The sequence below is a fragment of the Lepidothrix coronata genome, unplaced genomic scaffold (assembly GCF_001604755.1).
Source record: "Lepidothrix coronata isolate B3197 unplaced genomic scaffold, Lepidothrix_coronata-1.0 Scaffold64, whole genome shotgun sequence".
Lineage (NCBI taxonomy): Eukaryota > Metazoa > Chordata > Aves > Passeriformes > Pipridae > Lepidothrix > Lepidothrix coronata.
In genome coordinates, this window is record NW_016690244.1 from 4,016,925 (window position 1) to 4,044,736 (window position 27,812).

At 41.4% G+C, this 27,812-nt stretch overlaps 1 protein-coding gene across 8 annotated transcripts; it reads left to right on the plus strand.

The window, feature by feature from the left end:
• Positions 1-341: 341 nt before the first annotated feature.
• On the plus strand, positions 342-26,691 carry NOD1 (nucleotide binding oligomerization domain containing 1). 8 transcript variants are annotated; one of them, XM_017818059.1, is made up of 17 exons: positions 342-412; positions 2,358-2,502; positions 3,218-3,329; positions 3,547-3,639; positions 5,063-5,105; positions 7,342-7,393; positions 7,954-8,292; positions 10,136-10,310; positions 11,127-12,930; positions 14,980-15,063; positions 16,108-16,191; positions 17,721-17,804; positions 19,832-19,915; positions 21,970-22,053; positions 22,674-22,757; positions 24,807-24,890; positions 26,331-26,691. In XM_017818059.1, exons 7-17 carry the CDS (start codon positions 8,077-8,079, stop codon positions 26,401-26,403), a joined length of 2,856 nt encoding a protein of 951 aa, XP_017673548.1. In that variant the 5' UTR covers positions 342-412; positions 2,358-2,502; positions 3,218-3,329; positions 3,547-3,639; positions 5,063-5,105; positions 7,342-7,393; positions 7,954-8,076; the 3' UTR covers positions 26,404-26,691. The 8 variants fall into 8 exon arrangements, with proteins under 8 accessions (XP_017673548.1, XP_017673551.1, XP_017673552.1 ...); XM_017818060.1 differs by lacking the exons at positions 342-412; positions 3,547-3,639; positions 5,063-5,105 and having other exon boundaries at positions 2,161-2,502; XM_017818062.1 differs by lacking the exons at positions 2,358-2,502; positions 3,218-3,329; positions 3,547-3,639; positions 5,063-5,105 and having other exon boundaries at positions 387-412.
• The last annotated feature ends 1,121 nt before the right edge of the window (positions 26,692-27,812 follow it).

Consider the following 27,812-nt stretch of genomic DNA (forward strand, 5'->3'; position numbering starts at 1 on the left):
TAATGTCAGTAGGGAGGGCAAAACTGTGTGAACACACCCCTCTGCATCAGCACCACTTCTTTTGCTTTACCCTTACCGTGCTCCTTTGAGCTTTTGGACTTTTAAATGTGTGCTTCACTCTTGCAAGAAGAGGGTGCCAGAATATTATTTCTGTTTTCTTTGTGGGGAATGGGGATTGACAGAAGGTGCTTAATGCCTCCTGTTTAGGAAAATGATGGGAGCTGCAGAGGGACCCCTGGCGCTTCTCTGGGCGTACGGAGGGAAGGGAGGTGTTGGCGAAGGGGAAGCCTTCGGGCCATGCCTGCGCGAGGAGGAGCCGCTTCCCGCCGGGGCGGAGAGACCGTGTGTGGGGCGGGAGTGGTGGGAAGCAGGGAAGCAGCCGTGGGCTGGCCGCCGTCCCTTCGCCGCCGCGGTGAGTGCCGGGGAAGGGCCGGGGGCGCAGGAGGGTCGTCGGGCTGCAGGTCAGCGGCCGTGCCGGGACAGGGATGGAGGGTGTGAGCCCAACTTTCTGCTTTCGGTAAACCAAAGTTTGTGTTACCGCGTGAAAGGCTTGCGAGGTGGGAGGGAAAAGGGCTGCGCCCCGAAGGCTCCCGCTCCTGAACTGGAAACTTCAGGAATCCTTTCCGTTTCCTCCGGCCGGTTCCTCCCGCGGCGGGGAGGAGGCGGCAGGCAGTGTTTCGCAGGGAGCGGGGAGGGGGCACGAGGAGCAGCGCCCGCAGCAACTCGGCCAGGGGGACGACGCCTTCGTACAAAAACCCAGCAGCGCTACCTGGAATAAATGGTGTTCCAGAGGCTGGTGGGGATGTGGTGTTCCTGAGGGCTGTTGGGGAAGGGTGGCGAGATCCCACGGGCGGAGGAGGTGGGATCCTCCTGCTCTTGCGCCGCCTCGCTTTCCCCGTGAGTGACGGTAATTGGGTAAAGTAAGCCATTTACTTCCCCGAATCCACGCTCTGACTCACGCGGGAGTCGTTTAGGCTCCAGTGCTTTGAGGGAGGAGGGAGCGATTCAGCTGGGCAGGGAGGTGCCCCGTGGCTGCGGGGAGCCCGTGGCATGGCCATGATTCCATCAATGCCGTGATTCCATCAATTGCAACTTTCGTGGTAGAATTCACTGCTGGTTGAATGTGAAAATAGTAAGTAACAGTAGAAAAGCGGTTCCACTTTTATAGACACCAGTGAGTTGCCCCTTCCTCCTCTACCTCTTAAAAAAAAATCCCCGAGAGTTCTCTGGTTAGAGAAAATTTCTTTCCTTTTTAGTAGTGGCTTCTCATTATTTATTGAAATTTTCGCACCAGAAAGGAGTTATCAGGAAACAACATAAAATCTCTTTGGCAGGGGCTTGTTAATGCATCCAAGCACTGTATATGAAGTTCTGTTTCTATACAAAGTAATCTGTTACAATATGTAGTAGCAAAACCTGTGAGGGATACGAATATTTCTGTCAAAGCCTGTGCCTTTTAAAGAAGAGCTTGTCATTTTACCAGGTGGAGGCAGCAAGAATTTCTTTTATATCTGTTGCTCTTCAAATACCTAGGGATGGCTACTAAAGCTTATGCTACAGTCAGAGGAGAGAGAGAGGGGAGGGAGGAAAAAACCCATTGAAAGACGCTGATCTCTGTGACTCCAGAGCAATGCAAGATCACATGAACTTTAATGGATTTACACTAACGTGATGTTAACATATGGCTCCCAGGGCCATTTATTGACGTGTAGCATCAGTGATGATAGTTACACAGAGATTGTGAACTAGGGTATGATGAGTGTGCTTTAACTCACAGAAAAAGAATAATTTAAGATCAGTACAGGGACTCCGTACAAGCTCTACCAGTGCACCATTTTTACTATAAAAGTAAAAGGCTGATTTTTTAATACCTCTGGGAAATGCATTGCATTGCTTCTAATCAGAGCATGCAGACTTTTATTGTGCCCATTTGCCTCTAATCTCTTCATGTTTTACTGGTAAAAGTAAAATAGTAAAATAGCTGAAGTTCTTCTAAAAGTGGGAGCTGCTGTGTAGAAATAGATTGTGTCTTATTCAGTTGTTATAGTCAAAGACTGACTGCTGTGGCACACATGAAATAAGATGTGGAAAATCAGCCTCTCTTCTGTCTCTCCCAGTGATAGCAAAAGGTTGAGTTTAGACTGACCTGACAGAGTCCAGATTACCAAGCATGGCAAAGTCTTCATTCCTCCTCTTGCTATAATGACTCTGCAGTGGGGGAGCTGTCACTGTAAAATAGCTTTTCTCAGGAAACAAATCTGACTTGGAGACACAAAGGGCACAGACTTTCATATGAAATGGAGCACTGTTTTCATACAGCTACCTCTCAAAGAATAATTGCATTTTGAATACTGCAGACAGAAGGCTATGTCAACAGGGACTCCACTAGCCCTGGACTGGCACTGAGGTTTCTGTGTGTGTGCTTCACTGTTGTCCAGCCAGAGCTGGCTACAAGGTGCTGTGAAAATCCTGAAGATATTCCTACTGGCTGCAGATACCTAGGTAAGTAGCGTAGGACTTTATTTCATGTATCAATTAGAGGAACCGTTTTCATCGGAGTAGCAAGACTACAGAAGAAGTATTATTAACTGAGTTTTCAGCTCTTCAGATATCTTCTAGTTTGGTCTTAAATCAACTTCTTTAAGGGAGAGTTGTTTACTAATTTGCTCCTTGTATTGCCTTTACTGCTTCATCCTACACAATCTCCTTGGGAGTAGCCAGCACAATAAGGAGTCAATTCCCTAGTTGACCCAGAAGTGGAATTGTTTTTTAGCTATTCTATAAGATCCTTCAGCCTCTTTATCTACAGCATTTACATTTGATAAGACCTTGTTGTGATAAACCAGCATATTTTTTGCTGCCAGGGGGCTAGCAGCGCTGGAAGTTGAACAAGCATAGCAGTTTTCTTAGAAGAAGAGCAAGAGAGCTTTGTGAAAAGAGGATGTTAGGGGGGCAGGGCCAGGAAAGATAGAAGGTATATATGCTTGCACAATGCTGAGAATAGAGGGAACTCAGAAGGAACACTAGATAAATGTGCCAGTGCCTTCATGAAGAGGCCATCACCACTGCAGCTTATTCACATGGTTATATGAAACCTTGCTTGTAAGAATGGGTGCTTTTACCGTACCTCTTACTGTGACAAATTTCATTTCCCTTTTTCATTTCCCTCCTTATCCCTGGCCTGCCCCCTATCTTGCTTCCTCTTTGTTATTCTCAGTTAAGCAGGTTTATGATATGCATCTCTTGCCACACTTGATGTTGCTTCTCACATCACTTCAAACCCCATCAACACTTGATTTGGTCAAGGCCCTTCTTTGCCTTTACAGCCGGTGAGTAAGCACTCACTTTGCCTTAAACTCAAGGCCCTTCTTTGCCTTTACAGCCGGTGAGTAAGCACTCTGCTCTCTGGTTCTTTTTAATCTCCTCTACTCCGTTTCCTGTCTTCTTCACCTGACATTGCTGTCCTCAAAAGGGCTAACTGAATTGCCTCTCCAACGTCATTGGCAGCCTCTTGAGTAAGTAATTGTTTTTTATTTTTCCTCTCAGAAACAAGAAGTCCATTCTGTGCCCAGATTGGAGGCTTTTCCTCATGAGTGTTTCTCATGCTATCTCCCCTTATTAGACGCCCTCCTCGCTCAGGTATCATCTCTCTTTTCTGTCTCCATTCTCCTTTAGGTGTTTTGCTGTGTCAGCTACTCTACCAAGCTTGCAAATCTTTCCCTTTCTCTTGCTCATTTCTCTAAATAGATGTGTTCACAAGCTATTGCTGTTAGAGCAGGTGATCTGTCCTTACCTTTTCTGAAAGCCTTAAGGTGGCTTTCAGAAAAATTATTTTATACATTTTAGCCATTTCAGAAATGGAACAGTTCCAGAAATAAGGCAGTAGTTCTCAATAGTGGATGTTCTTAGACCTTGATCGGTGCACTGATGTGTCTCACATTAGTGTATGTCTCGGTCTTTTTTAACAGCTTCCCCATGACTGATGCAACATCAGTCACAAGAATTGCACTGGAATTGAATCCAGCATCTGGAGTGCCTAAGATAAGGCAAAGAATACCGTATGCACTCTGCCAAGGAAATGTTTTCAATGCCTATTTATAAACTGCATAAGCATTTACCTTTAAACATACTAGATGTATAACCTAGCACTGTAACACCAACATATCCTTTAACAAGAGACTTAGTACTTTGTAACCTTGTGATCCCTTACTGAAAAAACTCATGTTAAAGCACTATGGAAGCTGGGACTCTTTGCAGAAAAAGAGGTGAAGCACTTGCAGATAAGCTGGAGAACTCGTGGTGTCACACATCGGCCTCATGTTTAAAAAACAAAACAAAAACCAACCAACCAAACCCAAAAAAACAAACAACCCCCTCCCAAAACACAAAAAATCAAAGAAACCCCCCAACCAAACAATAAAAACAAAACCAACAATGAAAAAAACCCACGCCCTAGCAAAACAGAATCATATATATGTCAGAACCTTACAGGCAGTGTGCTTCTCTAAAAGAACAAGCATATTTCTTATGCTGATCAGGAAGAACTTTTAGATGCTGTTGCTCCTGGAACTGCTATTGTAGAAAATTTTTGTGTTTTCTTTAGTCTGAGTAGTCTGAAGTTTCTTCATAGAGCTGATACACTTTGCTACAAACATGCACATACCTGCCTCTGTTCCAGCACTGATTAAGGTGTTCAGCTGTTCATCTGATATGGCATTTTCTTAGTCTATGGATGGTGGAAATTTCCATTTTTTCTTATTAAAAAGGACTGATGAAAAGTACAATGTACTCCAGTACTGGGTGGTGTGTATTTTTGCCTTAAACTTAATATTGTCACTGAAAATATCACTGAATAGGTCATTGTACACAGAATTCATATTGCTGGTTCTGACTTCCCTGCTTGGCATTTTTCCTCTTTCTCCTTTTCTCCTCAATGTTTAGCCTTACTCTCTATACATATATATACATACATATACATATACATATACATACATATACATATACATATACATATACACACACACCTTGTTGACTGCTTTCTTGTTTCTTCACTCTCCTGCAGATCACCTTGTGTGAAAGGGAACATGCTCTGTCCTGCAGCATATGTATGCACACCCCTTCCAGCTGCAACCAGGTTTTGTACTGACTTGAACTTGATGCAGGGCAGACATCTTTGAGATGTTCTGATCATTCCGTATTTTCCATGTTCTGTCCTGCTGCTGTATTTCTTCTTTCTTTTCTTACCCTCTTTTTAGATGGAACTGAAAGAGTGAAGAAAATACTTCTATTTGTTTTGTACACACGACAGAGCTTTGGTTCATTCTTATGGTTTTCTGAATGTTTGTCTCAGTTCTTCTCACAAAGTAGGAAGAAAGAAAATGCATTAGAATAACGTGTCCTAGAACAGCCAAAGTAATCGGGGAATGTTGGGCAGATGCATATCTTGAAAGAGAAGGATCAATATTTCTATTGCATGTTTTAAGGTGACTCTGTCTCTTTAACTAAAAGCCTGCAAAATCTTTAGGGTAAATGATGTTTTCACCATTGTTTGACCTTCATGGTAGAGTTCGTTCATAGAATGAACTTTCTTGAACAAAGAGATGTGCCAGCGTGGCTTCTGGGAAGCTGAGTGACTCAGAAATCGGTCACTTCATTGGGTGGGTCTTATGGATGGCGCAATGAAAGGTTGATTTGTCTGAGTAGATGCAGTCACTTACTGAAGTGGTAAGAAAGTCAGATCACTTGGTTACATTCCATTTGTTTGAAAGAGTTTTGCCAGTTTTGGAGCTGGATGTGATCCAAAGCAGTTGTGCTGGAGATTTGCCTGCTCTGGCAGTCTTTGGAGAGCCCAACTCTTAATGCAGTTATCTGCATCTGTGCAGGTCAGCAACCATAAGTTAGGACCTCACAGGAATTCAGAGGAGCTAAGATAATTTGCCTTGCAGTTGTGGGTGTAGATAGGTAGTATCACTAAAATGCAGTCTAAACATGCATAAATTGTGTCTTTCTCCAACATCAAGCAGGAGAAGCTTTACTGATGCAGACTGCAGCTTCTGATATGGAAAACCCATAGAAATGAGTTTGTTTCAGTAACAGGTCACCTAGAAGGATCTGTGAGCTGGCAGGGATCAGTTATAGCTTATCTGGGGAGCGTTTGGAAAGTTTGCCATCACTGTAAACGTCTTGTGAGAATTTTATTGCATCAGAGTTAGTACATTTACAGAATTGTAGAAGAAGGGCTTCATCTTTTGTTTTCATTGATCTGACTGTAATCAAAATCTAAAAATATTCTTCCAAATATCCTTTGAAGCACGAGTATGTTTTAACTGTCATTTGAGCATGACAGTAATTTGTGTTGATCATGCAAATTCTCATTGTCTGTGTGGAGGTGATTCAGTTGTGATCTTGCAAGAAATTTGATCTTTGCATGGGAAATCGTATGTGCAAGTTTGTACCTAAATAGTACCTAAATGAACTTACTGTTGCATTGTAATTACAATATAAATTCATGCCTGCTATATGGTATATTAACTGAAATTAAAAAAAAAAATCCTGCTTTAACAATACAATAGAGAATAGTCTGATCCTGATTCTTCTTGCTTTATTGCCTTGTAGAGAAAAATGTGAATAAATGGCCATCTGAAAAGAGCTCCCAAGAGATGGTGTAGAGAATAAGGACATACACCACATATGTATTTGTAGACAAGGAGAGAGCATTCATGCTGAAGAGTATGGTTTTCAAAACAACGTCTCTCCAGCAATTAAAGGGTTTCCTGAGCCCTAGCTGTCTGAGTTAGAGGACCATGTTTAGTCTCTAGGTGTACATACAGGGTCTGAGGTCAGGCATTGTGTTTCCACGGGGTTTAAATTGGTGTCTTCATTACAAGCTGTATTGTGTGCAGTCTCTTCCCTTTATGAAGATGGAGGTGTGTTGTATGCCCAAAGAATGTGAGTTGTGATACCATCTTCTAGGCCTAGTTCATCATATGAGGAAAAAGTCTCTGAATTCAGTTATTCTGTGCAATTCCTGCTCAGGGAGAGGTCCAGAATTTTTGTGTGTCATGAGAGGTGGGATCCTGTATATGGACAATCACTTATTTTTAGTCCTTTCTGTAACACTGTTCTTTTTCAGATTCTGAAAAATTATGTTTAGCTTTTATACTTGCTCACCTGAACTTGATAAGAGTAACTAATGCAATGATACGTTTTCTGTTTTACACATCAGAACCAATAGCTTTAGGAGTCGTGAAGTGCTCTGTGCCCCTAAGAGGTGTATTAGCTCTGAAATCTACAGCAGCCTTTTCACTGTTAACAGCATTTTACTCTCTGCTTTCTTAACAGGGACAGCTGATCGATGGTTTCTCCACAGTCTCACTACTGCCTCTCAAACCAGGTGCCCTGAAGCTAAATTCTTTTCCCTAGTTTAGCTAAAACTGTCTGAGAGTTCACAAGGCCTTGCTTTCAGGGACAGGTATCATATTGTCAACACTGTATACAGGGTCTGTTGCTGTAACGAACTAAACCCAGAGTTAATTGCTACTATAAATTAATTCCTCCTACAAAATTAATTGCTATGAAGTATAATTTTATTCCGTTTATGTCCTTGTCCAGATTATGTTTGGACAGATGCCCTCCTTTGTCTATTGAAACATGAAAAGCTAATAAAAAGTATTAAATTATGCACTAAGAACAGGCAGTTAATAAAGCAGATGCCAGTGGTATTGTCGAGGCAAGCTACAGTAAAGTACTGGTACAGAAGAGAGACTGCCTGTTGTAGACATTTTATTTTCCAAAACCTGGCCAAATAAATGGAATTACCTAAGGAAGAAACTTTATTAAAAAGTTGGTCATGATATTCCTCAAAGGTTGGAAGCATTCTTTGATGTCTAGTTGAAGGGTATATGTGCGTAGGATAAGGTTTAAATTGAGGTTCTATGCAATTACGTTTTACAGGCTCGATAATGTGAAAGACAAATATCCTGTTCGGCTGAAGTTAACTCCAAGCTGACCTCTCACTGCAAGTGGACAGTTTCTCAAAGATGAGGCTTGGTGGAGCAGCTTCTCACTACCTCAACTATGGAAGGCCAGCTCTGTGCTAACGTGGACATTTCTGTGAAAAAACCTCCAGGAGCAAGCCCTCCATCCTTCATTGCTTTGCTGAAGGTACACCGAGAGCTCCTGGTCAGTAGAATCCGAAACACTCAGTGTTTGATTGATAACTTGATTAAGAACGACTACTTCTCCACTGAAGATGCAGAGATTGCTGTCCAGTTTCCTACTCAAGCAGATAAGGTGGGATTTTTATTTCACTAGCCACTGAAGCTTTTGGTTACTTTTGGTTTACCACCAGGTTTTATGGGTTTATCTGGCAATTTTACATGTAATGTATTTTCTACTCTTTATTATTTTGGAGTTGCCCCATCCCGTTCCTTCTGGATGCGTGCCTCCAGCACATCTCTTTCCAACATGGCTGGCACTGCTTGTAGTGCCCATTGGCAGCTGTAAGAATGAGCAAGGTGGTAATTGCTGTTTTGTCCCTCCCAGCTGCAGCTTTGTACTCTGCTAAGGAGGTGTCCACAACGGTTATTAGAGTGTTGCAAGGAGAATCTGCTTTAGGATGCTGTGGGACAGATCATCGTGCTTTTGGAGGGACAGAAATTAAATATTGTTTTAGAAGTTAATGACTGTGTTGTCTGTATGCACACCTTTCTCTCTCTTTAAAGACCTATGTATGTTGTAAATGTTATGGAAAATTGATATATCCTGGCACATTTGGGATTTTAATTCATCTTTGGACATCAGTAGCAAAAATTATTTCCTGGTCTTTCATTAGGAGAAAATTGCCATGTACACAATTGCTCTTTGCATCATAACTTGAAACAGCTGAGGAGATTGTTTCCCAGACCAAACAATCATGCAGCTTCAGAATGCTGTCACAGTTAGGGGCAGGCAAATCATAAAAAATTCAGAGACCTTGGACTTCACTAACAGTGCAGATTTTCATAGAGTAATCATTCTTGCTGGCACATTGAAATGGTAACACAGTGCTCACTCTGTGTATAGGGTCAGAGCTGAATAAATGCACACTGTATGATTATCTCAATTTCTTATTGTTCAGCATAATATGCATGATTGTTGTAGCAAAGCTGAGGGGGAGGCCATGCATCAGGAGTCTAAGCAGAGACAGAGAGCAGGCCACAGTAGCGTAAGTGAAGCGGACTCTGTGGGAACTTCTCTGGAAGGCATAAAATTGCTTTTTAGAGCATACAAATTGTCAGAAAAAGCTCCATGTGTTTGCTGTGCTGCATGTACCTCACCCTGCTTTAAGCTCACAAGAGACCACAGTCTCTGGAAACCCTCTGTGTGGTTTAGGACTGAATTCTTCATTCATTTCCAGCAAGGGGACCCAGACATTCCAAATGTGCCCCCAGATGATTGCTCTGTCTTGTGGGGGGTCTTGTACTAGGATTGCCATGTTTTGGTGCACAGAGATCACACTCTACCTTGCCTCTAGAGGTAACACTTAGTCTTGAACTGCTCCAGCCACTGCCTGGTAGCCATTAGTTTTGGTGACAGCTGCAAGGCCGTTGTATAGACAGAGCCTGAAGAATTGAGTTACTGTGTTAAATGGAAGAGCTGTCGAGTTTTGGCTCAGCGTTAAGATCCAGAGGGGAATTCTGCCTACCCTGCTCTGGATCTGGATGGATCCTGAGGTAAACCCAAATGTGACTGGAGTATTTATGAAACAGAGGGTGAATTTAGGGCATTGAGAAACCACTCCCTTTTTTTTATTTTAATCAGCAAAGGATTTAAAATATACCATCTAGCCAAGCTGAGGAAATCCTTTGGGTTCCCTCTTGAGGAGTGGTATTTATCCGTTTTGTTTCTGGTTAGCATATGATTTAGCTACAAGTTCAGACCTTCAGAGCCAACTCTCTTGCAACATCCAAATACAAGTAGTGATTGAGTTCTATGATGGTTCAAATTCAGAGATAGATTTTGCATTCATGTTTTTGAAGTACCAGTTTTGATTTTTGTCCCCTGCTCCAGTCCGGAAGGGATCCTAAAGCAGTCACAAGTGTTACCGTCATCAAATGCTGTGTTATCAACAATCTTTCACGCGCTGTTTCTTCAGGTTCGCAAAATTCTAGACTTGGTTCAAAGCAAGGGAGAAGAAGTTTCAGAATATTTCATCTATGTCCTGCAGAAAGTCACTGATGCTTACTATGAACTTCAGCCTTGGCTGAATGAAATAGGTTACGAGCCTTCAGAGAATATTCGTAGTAAACCTGTGGTAAATACAGATCCAGGTAAGGTCATACGTCTCTATCCCTTCCCTTAGAACTACCTTGCTATGGAGGAAGCTCCAATCAGGTGACAGAAGAGTAACTTCATCTGATGTCATAAGTGATCCTATTCTCAGCAGGAAGTAGGACCAGATCTTCTGAAGTCTCTTCCAATCTGAATTATTCTGTGATCCTAAATGATGAGCTATACTGAAAGTCAGAGTTTAGGTACTGCAGAAATAAATTATTTCCTCCTGAGAGGTTTTTTCCTACTACATAAATACAAGACTTACTTTGTCCCCATCTGAAGTGAAGTTTCTGGTGCAATAAAAACACAAGCCAACATTGCACAGTAACTGAGACTCTCGTTTTTTTGTCATTTTAAAAAAATCTTTTGAGGTGCCTGGGACTTGGTTTCTAAAATGCATGCCTTTTATTTACAGTAATATAAGTGACCAAACAAGTCAGGATAGAATTGCAGGTAGAAAATAAATAAAGTGAAAAGGCTAATCAGTGACTAACAAGTTGAACAAACCTTTGCAGCAAGTAAAGCAGCCTTTAACAAAGGGTCAGGGGCTTGGCTTTGAGTCTCAGCTGAAAGATAGCAGCCCCTTAAGCCAATGCAGCATCAGTAGTGGCTTTCAGGTAGTGGCAACTCAAGTGACCTTTCATTAGCACCCGAATTTCCCCAATGAGTGATGATGGCAGCACAAATAGAACTAATCTGACAAAGAACTGTTTTTACGTGAGAATTCCTTTTGCTTATTACCCGCTCTGAGTTCCCAGGAGATGGGTCATCGTCTACATAGGCTTTTTAAAAGTAGTTCACTGTCTTTTTAGTTAGCAGGTATTGCCAGAAACTCAGATATGAACTGGGAAAGGACTCCAAGTTTGTTATGTCGTACGCTCAGAGGGAGGAAATGCTGCTTGAAGAAATCTACTCTAACAGCATTATGGAGCTGGTCAGTTTTACCAATGAGAGTCTTGGCCAGGTGGGTCAATTAGAAGCCCTTTTTGATGATACAGTTGGACTAATTAATGAAGATGGAGAGACTGTTTATGTCTGTGGTGATGCAGGAATTGGAAAATCCATCTTGCTGCAGAAGATACAAAGCCTTTGGTCCAGAAAAGAATTGGACATAGGGGCCAAATTTTTCTTCTGTTTTCGATGTAGGATGTTTAGTTGCTTTAAGGAAGATGAAGCCATATGTTTGAAAGACCTGCTCTTCAAATATAATTGCTACCCAGACCAGGACCCCACAGAAGTCTTCCATCACATCTTGCAATTCCCTCATACAGTTCTTTTCACGTTTGATGGCTTTGATGAGATCTATGCCAACTTTGATCTCAGTAGTGTACCTGAGATATGTTCACCCCACGAACCCATTCACCCCTTGGCACTGCTGGTAAGCCTTCTCAGGGGAAAGCTTCTTAAGGGATCCAAGAAAATTCTTACAGCGAGGACAGGAACTGAGATCCAAAGAAACATCATTAAAAAGAAAGTGTTGCTCCGTGGTTTCTCCAGCAATAACCTGAAGGAATACACTGCTATGTTTTTCAAAGATGAGCGGCAACGAACACTGGTATTGAACCAGTTGGAAGCTAACCCCAGTCTTTGCAGTTTGTGTTCAGTGCCTTTATTTTGTTGGATTATCTTTAAATGCTATGAACACTTCCATTCCGTGCTTGACAGCCATGAGCTTCCAGACAGTTCTGTTACACTGACAGATGTATTTTTGCTCATGATTGAAGTTCATCTGAACCGATCTCTGAAAACAAGTTTGCTGAAGAACAGCATCAGGAGCCAAGCAGAGATGTTCAAATCAAGAAAGGAAACTCTTCTAGCTTTGGGTAAAATGGCATACAAAGGGTTGGAGAACTCTTTCTTTATCTTTGAGCAGGAAGAGGTCTCCTCAGCGAACATCTCTGAAGAAGATTTGCAATTGGGCTTTCTCAGGACAGTTAAAGGTTACAGTGGTTGTGACAGTCAGGCCACTTACGAGTTCTTGCACGTAACCCTTCAGTCTTTTTTCACAGCTTTGTTTTTGGTTATTGAGGAGAAAGTGGGTGCCAAGGAATTACTTGAGTTTTTCAATGAATGCTCTTTCACTGAGACTGCCCAGCCTACTTGCCTTCGCATACCTTGGCTGAAGAAACAAATAGCAGGGGAGGATCCTTTCGGAAATAAGGAACACTTTAATTTTACCAACATGTTTCTTTGTGGCCTTCTTTCTGGATCCAAGCAGAAGCTCTTCAGGCATTTAGTTTCACCTGCAGTCCTTGAGAGGAAGAGAAAAACACTCATCACATACCTCGGGGAGAGCATGAAATCCCACCTGAAAGGCTACACTCGGTCCAGGCTTACAAGCTACAATCAGATCCAGGTCCAGCCCAACTTTGTTTGGATGCTGAGGTGCCTTTACGAGACTCAGAGTGAGAAGGTGGGGAAGATGGCTGCCAAACGCATGCATGCCAATTACATCAAGCTGGCGTACTGCAATGCCTACTCTGCCGACTGCAGTGCCATCTCCTTTGTGGTGCATCACTTTCGGAAGCGCCTGGCTCTGGATTTGGACAACAACAACATCAATGACTATGGAATAAAACAGCTACTACCTTGTTTCAGCAAGCTTGCAGTGATCAGGTAGGAGTCTTTGTAAGCAGGTCCTTTCTTATCCTTGGTTAATTTCACAAACTGGTGAGCTGAAGGAATTGATCTCGGAAGTAGAAAAAGATGGGAATTACTGCTGCTGGAAGTTAAAATTGCAGATCTTCTGAAATCTTCATTCATCCAGTCATAGGAGCAGGGATACTCTGGGAATTTGGAAACTGAAATGGAAAGGGTGATAAGAAGTCCTTAGAAGCCAGGACTGTTTAAACCTGTAGGTTTAGTCAGCTTCATCTCAAATTCTTTTGTCTCAAAAGAGGACTTTTGTGAAAGTGCTTAGGGGAGAAGAAAGGAAACAGAAATGCATCCCCCATTATCTGAAGATTGCCTGAGCCTACCTCTGCCCTTTGGTCATATGGGGTAAAGAAAGGATCTACTACTCACAGTAACCCATGATCAAAAGCTCTGAGTTTCTTGCTTTTCCATCCTGCCAAAATGTCTGGCTTTCACAGAACAAAAAGCTATCATGTAGTACTCCATGAAAAGATGTAGCTGAAGTCTGTAGGTGAGGTACTTCCCTGAGGTGATGTGGAGGTAGGACATGGCTGTGATCAAGGAGGACATGGTGTGATCAGGGAGAACTAACTCCACCTCTAACATCACAGACCATGTTGTTTCACCCCCAGCCTTTTGAGGTTGTGCTATGTAACTATATCTTATTTGTCCAAACATTTAGGTGCAGAAAATCAGGAACTTCATATATATTTTTTTAAAAGCTCCTTCAGCCCATGAGAATTTATTTTTTTTTTAACAACTGGATTTATTCCTCCTGTTTGACTGTGCTCTGTCTTGTTTTCCTCTAAGACTAAATCAAAGCAAGTGACTCTTGTTTTTTCCGGTTAGTTGCAAATTGACTGGCCTCCCAAGAGAAGGCAATAAGGAAACTTCTGGGGAAAATGCATAAGTATGTAAAACAAAAAAAAGAAGAAAAGGCCAACCTTTCATTCTTTGTCACTATTGTGTGATTATGCCATATGATCTTAGCACCGTACCTAGCACCAAACTCATCTGTTAGGTTGCCTTTTTGTCTTTTGTCTTTATGGATCTTCAGATGTTAGGACTTTCATTTCTAATGACCAATTTCTGCAGGCCAGGAAACGATGTTTCAGCAGCTTAACTATCCCTGTCAAAGAAGCAGACTGTTCCGATCTGTAGAAATTGGCTAATTTCTCCTACGTGCTCATGCATTCCAAAGGGACCCAGTTACTAACTAGCAAAGGCCAGGGAAGCTGTTGATGATAAGGGACTCTCAGCAGTGAATGTTCAGCTACTGTTTGTGTAGTAACTAAAGCTGATCAAAATGTTTTCACAGGGACAGCTTTACACACAAAATGCGATTCATCAGAATTGGAATACTTCACTTGAACTTGTCCATTTAGTCAAAGTGAAAAAGCTTGAGAAGTTACAAAAAAAAGCAACAAAAACAACAACAACAAAAAAAACCTCAACTGTGAGGAGAAGTATTTTTATTCTGTGAATGACTGATGTTGATTTGTTTCATGTCTAGCTGGGACAACAAAATTAGAAATGTCTAGCACACCCATGGGACTGCAGTTCTATTTTCTGGCCAGGGCTTTTCACAATCTTTATTCTGTGAAGCCTGAATGTGTTGAGACTTTCAAGATGCCTGGCTTTCACTAGGTACTCAGAGAGAAGGTTGCAAGAGTAGTAGTCTGCACAGCTTGATTTTGCTAGGGCGTTAGGCAGACTTTCTTCCTGAAATCACAATAAGCGCAGGAGGAGGTGAGATGTTTATCTGGTGTCTGACTTCCTATGTTTTATTGTTTTCAGTTCTATGGAAAGGTTCCAGAGCATTACCTTGGAGATTTGAAGCTTTCTGGTTTTTATTGGTTTTGAAGTGAGCCATATGAAACTAAGCTCACATTTCCCTTAACGGCTTTTAATACAGACCTGTTAAAATATCAAAGGAAAATGCATAGACTTTCAGTCATTTGTTAACTCATGGGTGATGAACACTTGTAATCTGTATTGATTTAAAGTTTCTTTTCATTCCCTTCATTCCAGGCTCAGTGTAAATCACGTCACAGATCATGGTGTAAGGACCTTGTATGAAGAACTCTCCAAGTACCGAATTGTGTCTTTCTTGGGGTATGTACCATTTCGGACCAGAATGCTAGATATTGAAACTAGAAAATAAAACTCCAATGCTGACAGTACTAATGCAGCAGAGGTGGGGTGGAAACTACAGTTACCTCCTCGTTAACTGACCATAAGCAAAGCAGCATTTTGTGTCAGAAATTATTCAGCTGCCATCCTGTAACAGTTCACTGTGGTCCACAGCTTCGTCTCCCATCACACTGCCTCACGGGCTGGCCTCCTGCTGACATCAGACCCTTCTGTGACACAGTGCAGACCACTGTCAGGTTACTGAATTGTGTGGGCATCGTAGTTTTATACCTAAAGCCTTCTGATGTGGAGGGGAAAGAGAGTACAAGCAAGAGAGCATATGCTTTGTAGCTAGAGCCTGTTGTTTTCTCTACTGATTTATTTCAACTATGCAAAGCAGATGGAGCTTGGTAGGGAGTAGTATCAGGAACATAGATTTTCATGTGTCTTGCTCATGGTACCCATTTCTTTCAAGACCTTAATTAGTCCTTAATCAAGTTAAAGCTGGAAGGCATGTTAGCTTTGACTGCCAGCTCTTGGTTAAGTAGCTACATAAAAATGACTTTCTGAAAGGTGAACATGAATACCAAGAATAGCTTTCTTCCTCAAGTGCCCTAAAGTAAGTACAACTGCTCAGGTATCTGATCTTCAGTAATATTTACAAGGGGATTTTACGACTTTTAAAAGACCAAAAGTACATTATAGTGTTTCCTTTTTCGACTTATCTTCTGGCAATATTATTTCTGTGCTAACACAGGAATAAAGGGAAGCTTTGTTTGCTTGGGGAGATTTATTATTAAAAAAATATATAAATATTTTCTCATGATTTGCAGTCTGGTCTCCTTGTATTTTTTATCTAGCCCTTCACAATATGAATTATATATCAAAATAGAAATGCAAGCAACTGTGAATATGTACAAAGCCATAGAAAAAAGATAGATGCTATGCGTGCATCATAAAATATTCAGGTTTTAAATATTTAACAGCAGGAATAACCTATTTTTACCAATGTGATTTTTCTTTAAGCTTATACAGCAATCAAATCACTGATGTCGGAGCCAAATATGTTGCAAAACTAATTGAAGAGTGTTCAAGCCTGGAATATGTTAAGTATGTTGGATCTTTTTTTTCTTTTCTCCAGGTAAAGCAACTTGAAAGGCGAGAGAGAGTAGACAAAAGACAAAAATTGTATTTGAAATAAAATATAATTTAGGCTGCAGTTGTATGTTCTTTTGCAGGGGATGGCAGCAGGGGAAACACTTGAATCCATAGTCTTTTCTGGAATATAGCAGTAAGTTAAAGGAGTGCATGAGACCTGTTTTTTACCTAAATCCAATCTGAGCAGCTGAGCAAGGCATAAGTTGTGCATGAACCTTGCTGCTGCTTCCAGTAGGCAAATTCCCTTGTACCAAGGGAAATTTCCTTAGTACCAAGCTTCTTAGTATCTGCTTTTTAATGGGCCACTGGAGTCAGGCTGTGCTGGTGTCATAGCTCAACTCAAATTCACATGGTGTGTTGTTCCCTTTAATTCCTAGAACTTCCCCAGATAAGAGCATCTGGCCATGCACAACACTGGTTTGACATAAAGGTAGATCATTAACCAATGGTTTAATTGTGACCATAGCAGAAAACAGAGGTAACTGCAGCAATGTCAGCTATTGGTATGAGTGTAGCAACTGGCAGCCAGGGACTCTTGAGTTCTAGTCCTTGTTCTACCACTAACTTGATCTGAAACCCCACTATAGCCACATCCTTCACACTTGAAATATTTGCGGAGTTTTGAAACCCAAGAGCACTTTGGTTCTTTTGCTGCTTTGACACAGTGCTTTGTTTATTTAATCTCACTTTCACAAAAAAACCTTGTGTTGACAGATGGTTACTTTCAACTCTCATAGTAATCCTAGCAATTATTTTGAGACAGAGTGCATGTTCATGTGCCTGAAGTCAAACAGGCCAATTTTATGTCAGTGTAGTGACTTGAGGGGTTTTGGAGTTTGGTCTGTTCTTTACATCCATCTATATGCAGTTATCCCTTCCTTGAACTCCAGCCATTTGATATCCACATAGGCTAAAAATAGAAAAGGCCTTCTGTAGAATGCCAGCCAGAGACACTTACTGCTGCATTGACCTGTGCCACTGCCTACAGCCCATGCTTAGAACAGAAAGACACGAAATTATCGCAGTCTGTGCTTGTCAGCTGCAGACTCCCTTGAAACCACACAATCACGAAACATTCTGTTCCCTGTGGCATCATGAAACATGCTGCACTTAAGTCATGTGCTCTGTAGCAACTCCTGATACTATGAACTGTACTAAAAACTAGGCCAGGGTCCTTGCCTTGAGGATCAGTTCCTAAAGCTCATTTCTAACACACTGAGCACCAAATCCAAGATTCTACTGTAATATTTCTGATTTGGAGCACTGACATGCAAAATAAGCAAAAGACAACATAAAATTATGTCTTTCAATCAAAAGTCAAGTGTCTGCAGTATTTTTTTGCTCTAGGTTAATATTTGATAACTGTAGCTAGCCTCCAGAGTTAATTAGTCTTAATTACTTGTAATGGTTTTCTGAGCTGATGTTCTAATAGCTGTACAGTTGTAAGTGATGTACCTCATCAATTCATGTATTTTGTGCAGAATAGGAGCAAACAAAATAACTAGTGAAGGAGGGAAGTGCCTTGCCCAGGCCATCCAGAAGAGCAAGACAATGTTTGAAATCGGGTAAGTTTGGTGCTAAGGAGTGGACCTCGGGGCTCGAGTTTGGCAGGGCATCTATAAATCCATTAGGATTCCTTTTTTCATTCTTACCTTCTCTTCTCCTGCTATTCCTTCCCCCCTCAACAACAGCATTAGAACAAACAAGTGTAGAAGCACAGCCACATTTTCCATGGAAAAGGAGAGCTGCTTTGTTGTTCTTCAGTTCACACAATGTTTGGTTTGGGTTTTGGTTTCTGGGTTGGTTTTTTTCACTGCTCTGTCAGAGCCTTAAAGGAGAGACAAACAAGAGGACAGTGTGTAAAGATAGCCACTTTATGGCAACACAGGTCCTCTGGAGATACCTGGCTATTTTTAAGTCTGTGTGGTTTTATGACTATTGGCACTGTACCTAGTTATTGAGTGTCATTGTTACATTGTCAAACCTTCTGCATGACATCCTGATAAAGTTGTGAGCTGAGAGAATAAAAAGGAATTCACATCATCCACCTCTAATCTGTCCCTAACTGGAGAGTCTGCTATTACTGTAGGTCTGAACGTACTCTAAACCTTTAGTTCCTGCCCTCTTACTTGGGAAAGGTGCTAGGTTTGATTTATTTTATTTTATTTATTTTTCCCCCTTCTGGCAAATCCCAGTTTCTCTTTTCACTCTACAGGAGAACATATTTCTTAAAATTTAATAATTAAATACGTGGCATTAAAACCTCTGTTTGGCCATTGTGAAAATTATAGTAACCTTGAAATATGAAAATCAGATCTGAACAATCAGATTTTTGGCCTTTAATTCTGTTCTACAACATTTCAAAATACAGTGCACAGCCTGCACACTTCCATACAGCTGGGTCTGCTGTGCTGTACTTGCTGTAATTTCAGTGAAGGACTCCTATTTCCTCCTGTGGAGGAATAATCACTCCAAATGGATTTAGGATAGCTCAATATTCAACGTTTACAGAGCAAACTGCACTGGGTCTGAAGGACAAGGAAATTCTGGGGAACTTACTGGAAGTCCATGTGTTTAGATGCCACAAAGTTCAATTGATTTTAAAAGAGCTGCCAACTAATTACCCATCAATCTGAGTGTGGCTCTGAGTCATCGAGCCATGATCTCTGTAAAAAATCCAACGACTTGGATTTTTTACACCAAGCACCAGCAGAGGTGCTTTCAAACCTCATAATAGAGGGTGAATTTTCAAAGTGGTTAGTCTGCATAGAAAGAATTTAATCAGATACTCCTTGTAAATATTGATCAAATCTCCCCAGCTTGTACCATGTTACCTTCTCTTAAACCTTTGCTTTGTTTTGCCATTGGAAACACTATTCCACAAATGTGTGAAAGAGCCCAGCGTTGTACTATCTTTGTGAAATTTTGATCTTTCTCTTGGCAGCTGTTGAGAGAGGAGATGTCACTTGGGTATAATGCTGAAGTGACAGTAACCATTTTACCAGACTATTTTGAAGGAGAAGAGGAGCCTGTAGGGTAGTTCACTTCAGAAAATCTCCTTTTTGGCTGTGGGTCCCCATGCAGTTGTGCATCTGGGAGTCTTTCCAGGACCTGTACTTTGCACTGTATAAAGGCCAGTCTGTGCCCAACAGGTAACAGAAAAATCACAGCCAGGATACGGGAAGGAAACACTGAGCAGAACATTATAGGATTTAGGACTTGGTGTGTTTCTCACATCAGCTCGCTGTACGAGACCTCAAGACACCTTTATCCCATAAGGGTAGAGTGCTGCAGAGGGTTTTCCCAGTGCAGCAAGGTGATCCAAAAAGCACTCCTGCTGCAGCAGACTGTCTCCTAGAGCTGCTTCTGTGCTGTGGCCTTAGGGTACTGGTGAGTCAGCAGAGGCTGGTGGTGTGATGTGCAGGGAGTGGAACATACCTGGCTCAGCAGGGAGGGTACCTGCCAGGTGTCTCACAATCCTGAAAGACTGGGAAGTAATCAGGGAGGAGGGGAGAGAGAAAAAGGGAGAATGCAATGCCAGTAGTCAGTAGGGCAGCACAACTGATATCTCCTGGTTTCCTCTCTTGACTAGGATGTGGGGTAATCGAGTTGGAGACGAAGGAGCAAAGGCATTTGCAGAGGCCCTGAGGAACCACCCCAGGTTAACAAACGTGAGGTAAAACACTGTTGAAACCAGGGAGCTTGTTGTAGGGGTGGCTTTTCCATCATGCTCTGAAGCAATGACTCTCTCTACCAACTGAGAGCTTGGAATGCCATCTGGTATTGCAGCCTTTGCTGTAACCAAGAGGCTTTTGGTGCAAGCAAGAGTCCAGATTGAGTCAAAAAGCCCCGTGCAAGTTAAAAATACTGTAAGACTGGCATCCTTTTCTCTATCTGCACGTCTTCCCCTCATGCTGCACAGAGTTCTTGGCATTTGTGAAAGCACATGGTCAGTGGGTGCCATTTTGATCTGGGAGCACTAGCAGAAGGATGTCACAGAATCGGGCTCCAAGTGAGCTCAGTGTTAACAGTTCCTATTGCAGAGGTGCAGCAGCTTTTAACAAATTAATTTTTAGGAGGATAAACTTGATAGGGACTGGGACATTCTTACATTTGGCCTCATCCTGTACTCCAATGGAGCTACAACACCACATATTCAGTGCTACTGCTAGTTCTCACTGGAGTACAGTGAAGCATCTCAAACTAGCCTTCTGGAAGCCCTAACGAGGGAGAAGTTGGAAGTATAGCAAAGGGAGAAGTCAGCACTGTTAAACAGCCCATCCCCTTCCTGACTCCCAAATGCTGGCTGGGGATTTAAAGATGCATGTTGTGGCAGCTGCTGCTCTTTTGGAATCCCTTCACACAGCTGGAGCACTGTGTTCAGGGTGATCCTTTCCATTTGTCTCCCAGGTCCACTGGCCTTCACAATGAAGGAGCAAACAAGGCTCCTTAGTTTCCCCACAAGGTGGCACATGGCACTAGTTTCTTTAGAAATACTCTGGGAGTTTGGGGATCTCTGGAGAGTTTATTGCTGCCACTTCAGATCCAGGGATTTCAGAGCTGGTGTCTTGTCCTCATTTCTATAAGCGGGTAGTCGAATTTAAAAATTAAAAGCTGAACAGGTGCAGTGACCTAAATATATTTGAACTTAAAAGCCATCTGAAATAGTCATCTTCCCATAATTGCACAATCCATCCAGACGCATCAGACTTGAAAGAAAACATTTTGAACTTGAATCAGAGCTCAGGGATTCTCAGAGAGCAAATATGCTGATGAATGTGTTTGAAAAAATAAGGAGGAGTAAGTGTGCTATCTCCAGCTTGGTTTTGCTGGCACTTGTGCAATGTGAATCCTCTGCTCTGTATTGTACTTGCACTTGGGTTTATTTCTTATCTTCCATTGGTTAATCTTGCTCCATGATTAGAATTCATAGTTAGCACCAGTGGTAGCTTTATGTGAAGATTAAGGGAAGATAATCCCTACTGCATCAGTTTATTTTATTTGCCTTTTTTAGGCCCAGTCATTATGGACTGAGAATATCTAGTTTCAGCTGAAGCTAGGAGGGACTCATGCTAATACATACTTGTGTAATTGCTCTACTTGATTCCATTTTATACCTTTTTTGAGACTTTGAATTATTTTGAGAGGGGAGATGCTTTTTGAATTTTGAAAGCCTGGAACATAACTTTAACTGGATGATTTTGCCAATGTCTATTCAAAGAATGAAGGGCAGACTAAGAAATGTTTGTGGTTTGTAATGGAAAGTATTTACAAGCTCATCTCTCCATACACAGCAGAAGGTGTTGTATTTGGAAGATGAATGAGGTATTGGGGCAGCTGAAGGACTGAAAGGACAAAGTGCCCAGTTCGTACAGGGACTTGGGATGAAAAAAGCATGTAAAAACCTATGTACTGCTAAGTGTAACTTTTTGTCCTTGTTAAAAGCCTTGACTCTCAAAATCACTGGGTGCAACTCTTCTGTCAGTCTCAAGAGCACCACTCGCTGACAGCAAACCTGATGGCCTCTATGATAGACCTGCACTCAGGCTGCAGCCCGTGAACTGTTCTCACTTGTAAATCATAAGCACTTACTGGTTTGCAAAGTATGTGAGCCTTTGAAACACACAAATGCTGAACTGGGAAACAGATCATCCGGGATATTCAAGAGTATTTGGCAGTGGAAGGGCCAAGTCATGCTGTTTCTTACACATTTGTATCTTTACTTCACAGTCTCGCATTCAATGGCATCACAACAGAGGGAGGCAAAAGTATTGCTGAAGCTATGCAACACAACAACTCCGTGAGAATATTCTGGTATTTGACAGTGTGGTCTCCTTCTCCTCTTCTTCTTTCTCCAGAGAAAACTGCAGCCTAATTTTATTTCCTCCAATCGCATCCCCCCTGCTATTCTCCCTTTCTTCTCTCCCTTCCCTCATCTGCTATGCTTTCACTACCAGCAAGCTATAAGTTATCCCTTTGGAAAAATGTGGGCATGAGTAATGGATCAGCAGCACCTGTCTTTTGGGACATAGTCTAATGACCTAATGTTATGCCTCACTCTGCTCCCTTCATCTTGCTTTCCCCTTTTTCTCTCATTTCCATCATCTGAAGTTAAGTTCTTTGTCCCCAGTTTTTGCACCTCTTAAGAGTTGTCTCTAGCTCTTTACCTTTTCCCATTACACCTCCTCCACCTTTTAGACACTAAAGCATCTTGAGAAAGTATCATTAGAACATTGCTCAGAGAAACTAAGATCTGATACTTGTCTTTTTTACCTCCGGGGCTTCTCTTCAGTATTTCTTTGTGTCCAGCCTTTACAAATTGCTCAGAGCAGGAACAGCCCTTTGGCTGTCTAAATCTAAGTCACAGTCAAGCTGGAAAAACAGGGGGCCGAAAAGTAATTGCATCCTAAGTGAACATTTTTTCTCCCACTTAGGTTGACTAAAAACGAGCTGGATGATGAGGCAGCAATGAGCTTTGCAGAGATGCTAAAGGTCAACAAGAAACTGGTGCATTTATGGTGAGTTACATTCCACAGTAGCACAGGCTCTTTGGCAGTCGCTACATTAAAGCTTCACCTTGCAAGGCTATGTAGGTCACAGTAAGCTTTCTGTCCATGGTCTGGATGCAGCTGACTGGTTGTAGACAGTTCTAACAGGAAGTTAGTAAAGCTACTGTCTAGCATTTTCAACCTGCTTTTATAGAGGGTAAAGTTTAAGCTGTTTGTGTGTCCTGGTAACTTTCAAACTACTGATTGATTTCATCTCTCATTAAGGGAACAGTACTGGCCTCAAACTCAAAGGTTTCAAAAAAAAAAAAAAAAAAAAGACATAACCAGACAGCTAGAATAGAATAAGGTTATTAGGATTATTTCTATTTATCATCATACTATGAAAGTAGCTAGCTCAGCTCTTACCCTTCAACCAAGAACTTACATGACAGACACTTAAATACATGTTGCATTTGTCTGATGCTTTCTTCTAGGGCTAGAAATACACTCATGCAAGACACTCATCTCTAAGGCACAAATCCCCAGGAAACCAGGGATTATTTCTAGCAATCACAATGAGACTTGTTACACTTCTAAGAAAACATAGTGTTAGCTTTTCTAATCCAGAGGTTCACAAGAATTTGTTGATGAATGGGGTTGGGCAGATGTGGGCTCTGAAACAAATAGCCATCCATTCATTTCAAGCCATCAAGAGAACATAAGAAATGGAGTCCCTTTACAGGCTTTACGAAGACTTTGCTAACCACACTCTAGTACACTGCCTGTATTAATCCTAGTTTCCACCCGTTAGGAAGCATGCTGGTTGTCATGGGTGCCAAGTACTTGCAGCCTCTTTTGAAAGCAGCAGAAGCTGTGGTGCCTATCACCCTGAAAATAAAAAGGAGGGGGGAAGTGCTTGATTTCTTTGCGCACAGCTGCAGATGTAATTCACTGAGTAGTTTGGTTTGAATTCATAACGAAATTTTCCCCAACCAAAGTAGATTCATGTCTTTACCATGACTCTCAGTATTGTCCATGGGTTTCTGACAGTAGATAAATTTATATCCTCCTTTGTTGGTTACACCACTGGATACCTTCAAAAAGCAGTGACCTAAATAGATAGTTGAACTTGAGGCAGAATAAAAATCTTTTTCCAGTAGCTGAAAGAATCTGCTGGAATCCTTTGCATTTTGATTCATTTACCAAGTGCAGAAAGTCCTTTAATGGGAAAACCTATCTCCCTCCCTCCCTCCCTCCCTGAGAGACTGTTCAATACACTGCAATTTTCAGCCTCATCCTGAATCCTGAGGGATTCATGCAACCAGTCACATGGAATGGTACAGCTATGGGGCTCACCATGGTAGACTGAAAGGTGAGTATTGAGTTAGGATAGACTGATGAGACTTTTTATACTCATGCAGATGACGAGACTTTCTTCATTTTTAACTCGGAGATGGTCTACAGTGGTTAATAAGAGCTACCTACTGCTTCATCACTTGGGCTACCTGAGGATTTTATGTGTCTTTTGTTTTTCCCTAAGCTCAGATGAGACATAATTTTTAGCTGCTAAGTTGGCTTCACTGGGACTGGCACCTACTCATGCTGGAGTCAAAATCAGTGCTTTATTTTGTTGATTTAATAAACAAGACAGGAGGATTTGGCAGCCTCTGGATCATAACTGCTAAAACACTAGGCCTACACAGAGTCTATAGTCAGAATTTTCTGTACATCACTTAAAAATGTCTCACAGTGGTTTTAGTAAGAAAAAAGAGCTAAGAGGTTTATCTGTTTCAGTGAGTCCAAATACCACAATCTCGTACCACTAGTGAACAGTTCATAGCAGAAATTCGTCAGCTGTGTAATTAAGCTCAGTATCTCCAGAATGCAAGATTAAAAGGAAAAGACTAATACTCAAATGTGGGGCATTTGGCCAATACTGTGTACCATTCTCATGGATAAAATCGTAACCATCTTCTTGTGGCAGACAGCTTTGCTCCTTGGTGTCAGGCTAAGCATAGGTTATGCATGCGCTGCAAATTAGTTTGCATGTTAATTTGACATGGAATGCTTTCTTTTTAGGCTTATACAGAATCAAATTACAGCCAAAGGGGTGAAGTGCCTCAGCGAAGCTCTCAAGGAGAACACGACCATTAAAGAAATCTGGTAAAGATCCCTTCCTCAAAGGCTCACTTGTAAACTTTCTTTCCCTTTAAAACACTACTGGCCTTACTATTTTCCATCCTAAAAAATTCAGAGCAAGTTTGTGTGAGGCAGGGGTTGTAGTTCCAGCTGTGGATTTCAAATAGGTAAAAAGCTGCTGCCATTTAAACATTTCCTTTTTTTTTTATGAATGTCAAGCAGTTTTCTTAGTTCACATACCACTGATTTGCAGAACATGTGGGTTTGCAGAACCAGGGCCTAAATTTATAGACCAAGTTTTGTTTGTCCTGTTTTTTCACTTTTAAACTTCTGAACGTGCTCATGCTTTTCAGGACCTAAATCCCAACAAGCAGGAGATGGTTATATTTAATCAGCATTACTAATTTGGTTTGTAGAATTTGTGCTTGGATTTTCTTTGGGCGGTGCTCCAAACACACTGAAAGTGCTAAGCTACAAGAAGATTAACTTTTTGTAGGATTTGTTTGTTTTAGATTAGGTGGGCATCACATAGTCACAAGTGTGCATTTAAGGCAGAAAGCCAAATACCACATTCCTTTCTTCACCTCAGGGAGCTCAGAAGTCAATAGAACTGAGCTGGTTTTAGCACTGTTACTTTATTATTGAATATGAAATTTATTTCTAAATATATATATTTGTTTTACTGAAAGGACACTGAATTCTTGCTTAAAAAGACAATGACTCACTGTCTGACTGGTGTATTCCCTGGAGATGTGGAAGAGGTGCTTTTTTCAAAAGCCACTGTCAGTATTTGTCTGTAGAAGAGGCATCAACTCCCACTCAGATAATTCTAAATCTTCAAAATGAAATCTGTCTTTTGATTCTGGCCTGACTGTTCAGAGGCATTCATTAACCCAAACAATTTCATAAGTCTAATGGTTTAATAGATTTCAACATTTCTGTAAGCAGCACTTAACCAGGCTGCTTATTTTCAGGGTGTAAATATCAGTGTAGATTCACTTTACATAGCCAGAATTGAAGATTTTTCTATTGGTCATTTCACATTAATAATGCCTGAGTACTTCACAGAGTTTTCTTCCCCTGTTGTCAGGGAAGACACAAAATGCTCTGAGCACTATTTAAATTTCTTTAAACTAGCCCACTGCATGCTAAGAACCTTTGTCAGCTATATGGTGCTTGCTGAAATGCAAACAGATGGGTTTCCAACACTAAATTTAATTACTGGAGTTTATGTGTGTGTTCTGTTTTTATTTCTGAAGGAGAAGCCTTGTTCCCTGTACGTGCAGTGGGAACAGCAGTGCTGTAGCCGGCCTGTCTGATGCCAGTTCCCGGTTGCATGCCTTTGAGAAGCGTGCAGCTCACACAGCATTGCAAACCTGTGATCTCTGCTCCAAAACCTTGGAAAAATAGAAGATGGGCAAGTCACTACCTTACTTTCACATCCCTTTTATTTTTCCCCTCCAGTTTGAATGGGAACCTGATAAGCCAAGAAGAGTCCAAAGCTTTTGAAAATGAAGAACGGATCATTTGCTTTTGAATGAGGACATTCTGCCAAGTTCATTTAACAAAGGTTACTCCTACACTTGGACCACAGAGTTTATAAAGGCAGAAATCTACAGGGCTCATGGCAGGAGAGACATACATGATTAGCTGCCTTTTTATGAACATGCTGCTCTCCCTCAGCTCCATCCCTTATCCTGCTTGTTATTCCTAATCCTTTTGGTGAGTGGGAAGTTGCCTGGGTAAATAATTAATGTTTGTACAGTGCTTTGAAGATGAAATGCAAAGTGTTAACAGAGTAAATCCACTGTTATATGCATTTTGATAACTGAGTTTAGTTTTATTCTGTACAGTGATGTAAATAATTTCTAGCTTATTTATATCCATAAATATACACATACACATATATATATGCAAGAAAGGGTGCAAGATGCACAAATTCCACCAGCTCACAGTATTACCTCAGAACTGAAAATTAATATCTGTAGCTTTACTGGAAACAGTATCTACACTGTTGGTATGAATGTTTTCAACATGAATACCTTCCTCCTGCCTAGAAATTAGGCCTCTATTTCTCCACTGACTACAGGCAGCATTGTAGACATTGCTTTTTTTTTCGTTTGGGTTTTTTGGGGGGGAGTAGAAACGGATACATCAGGCTCAGATTACTTTCAGTAATCTTTTTTTCCATATTGAAGGCAATCCATTTTCTTTTATACAACCAGAAGTCCTTACTGCCTTCACTGCAAAACCATAAAACTGTCAGTAAACCACTTTTGCTTAAAATTTCCAGAGGGCTGCATGGAAACAGCTATCTCCTGTTTTCACAGTGTTTGTTCTGGGGAGGGGGTCTGGAGATAAATGTGAAAAATTAATTAGCAGGCTGTTCATTGCCTTGGCTCTTGGCCTAAACACTATGCTGGTGGCAATACACCAATATTACGTTGCCCAGGTTCAGTGGGGAGGAAGGACAATTGACAATCACTAGCGTCAAGTAAAAATCCCTTCTCCCAGCAACATGTAAGCACAAAGAAGGATTGAGATTTGCTTGGAAAGCTTTTAGTCTAAGCTTGAATTAGGGGAAAGAGCAAGGCAAGAGGCGGGTAGTAATAATAAGGACTGGCAAGAAAACATTATCCCCCCAAAAATAATCATTTTTTAGGGAGTGTAACTTTAGATGCTCTTAAAAGAAACCAGTTTGCAAAGGAGTGAGGCATTGGATTTTTTCTTTTTTTTTTGGGGGGGTGGAATTAGGCATGCTTGGTAAATTCAAACTACCCCATGGTGTAGGAACCTAAAATGGAAAAGCATGAGCCATTTTCCTTCCTTCTCCTGTGTTACCACCTGCCAAAACTTTGAGAAACAATTCTCCAGTAGCTGACTAACCCACAAAATCTTGGTAGGCTGGAAGAAGAATCTCCAGTTAAAATGCCAAACCAATGAACC

What these genes read in the sequence shown, in the direction of transcription:
- NOD1 (XM_017818059.1), top strand. Translation starts at nt 8,077, where the DNA reads ATGGAAGGCCAGCTCTGTGCTAACGTGGACATTTCTGTGAAAAAACCT. An exon ending in AGCAAGCTTGCAGTGATCAG is followed by an intron (nt 12,931 to 14,979) that starts GTAGGAGTCTTT and finishes CCTTCATTCCAG; the next exon opens with GCTCAGTGTAAATCACGTCA. An exon ending in AAGAAACTGGTGCATTTATG is followed by an intron (nt 22,758 to 24,806) that starts GTGAGTTACATT and finishes CTTTCTTTTTAG; the next exon opens with GCTTATACAGAATCAAATTA.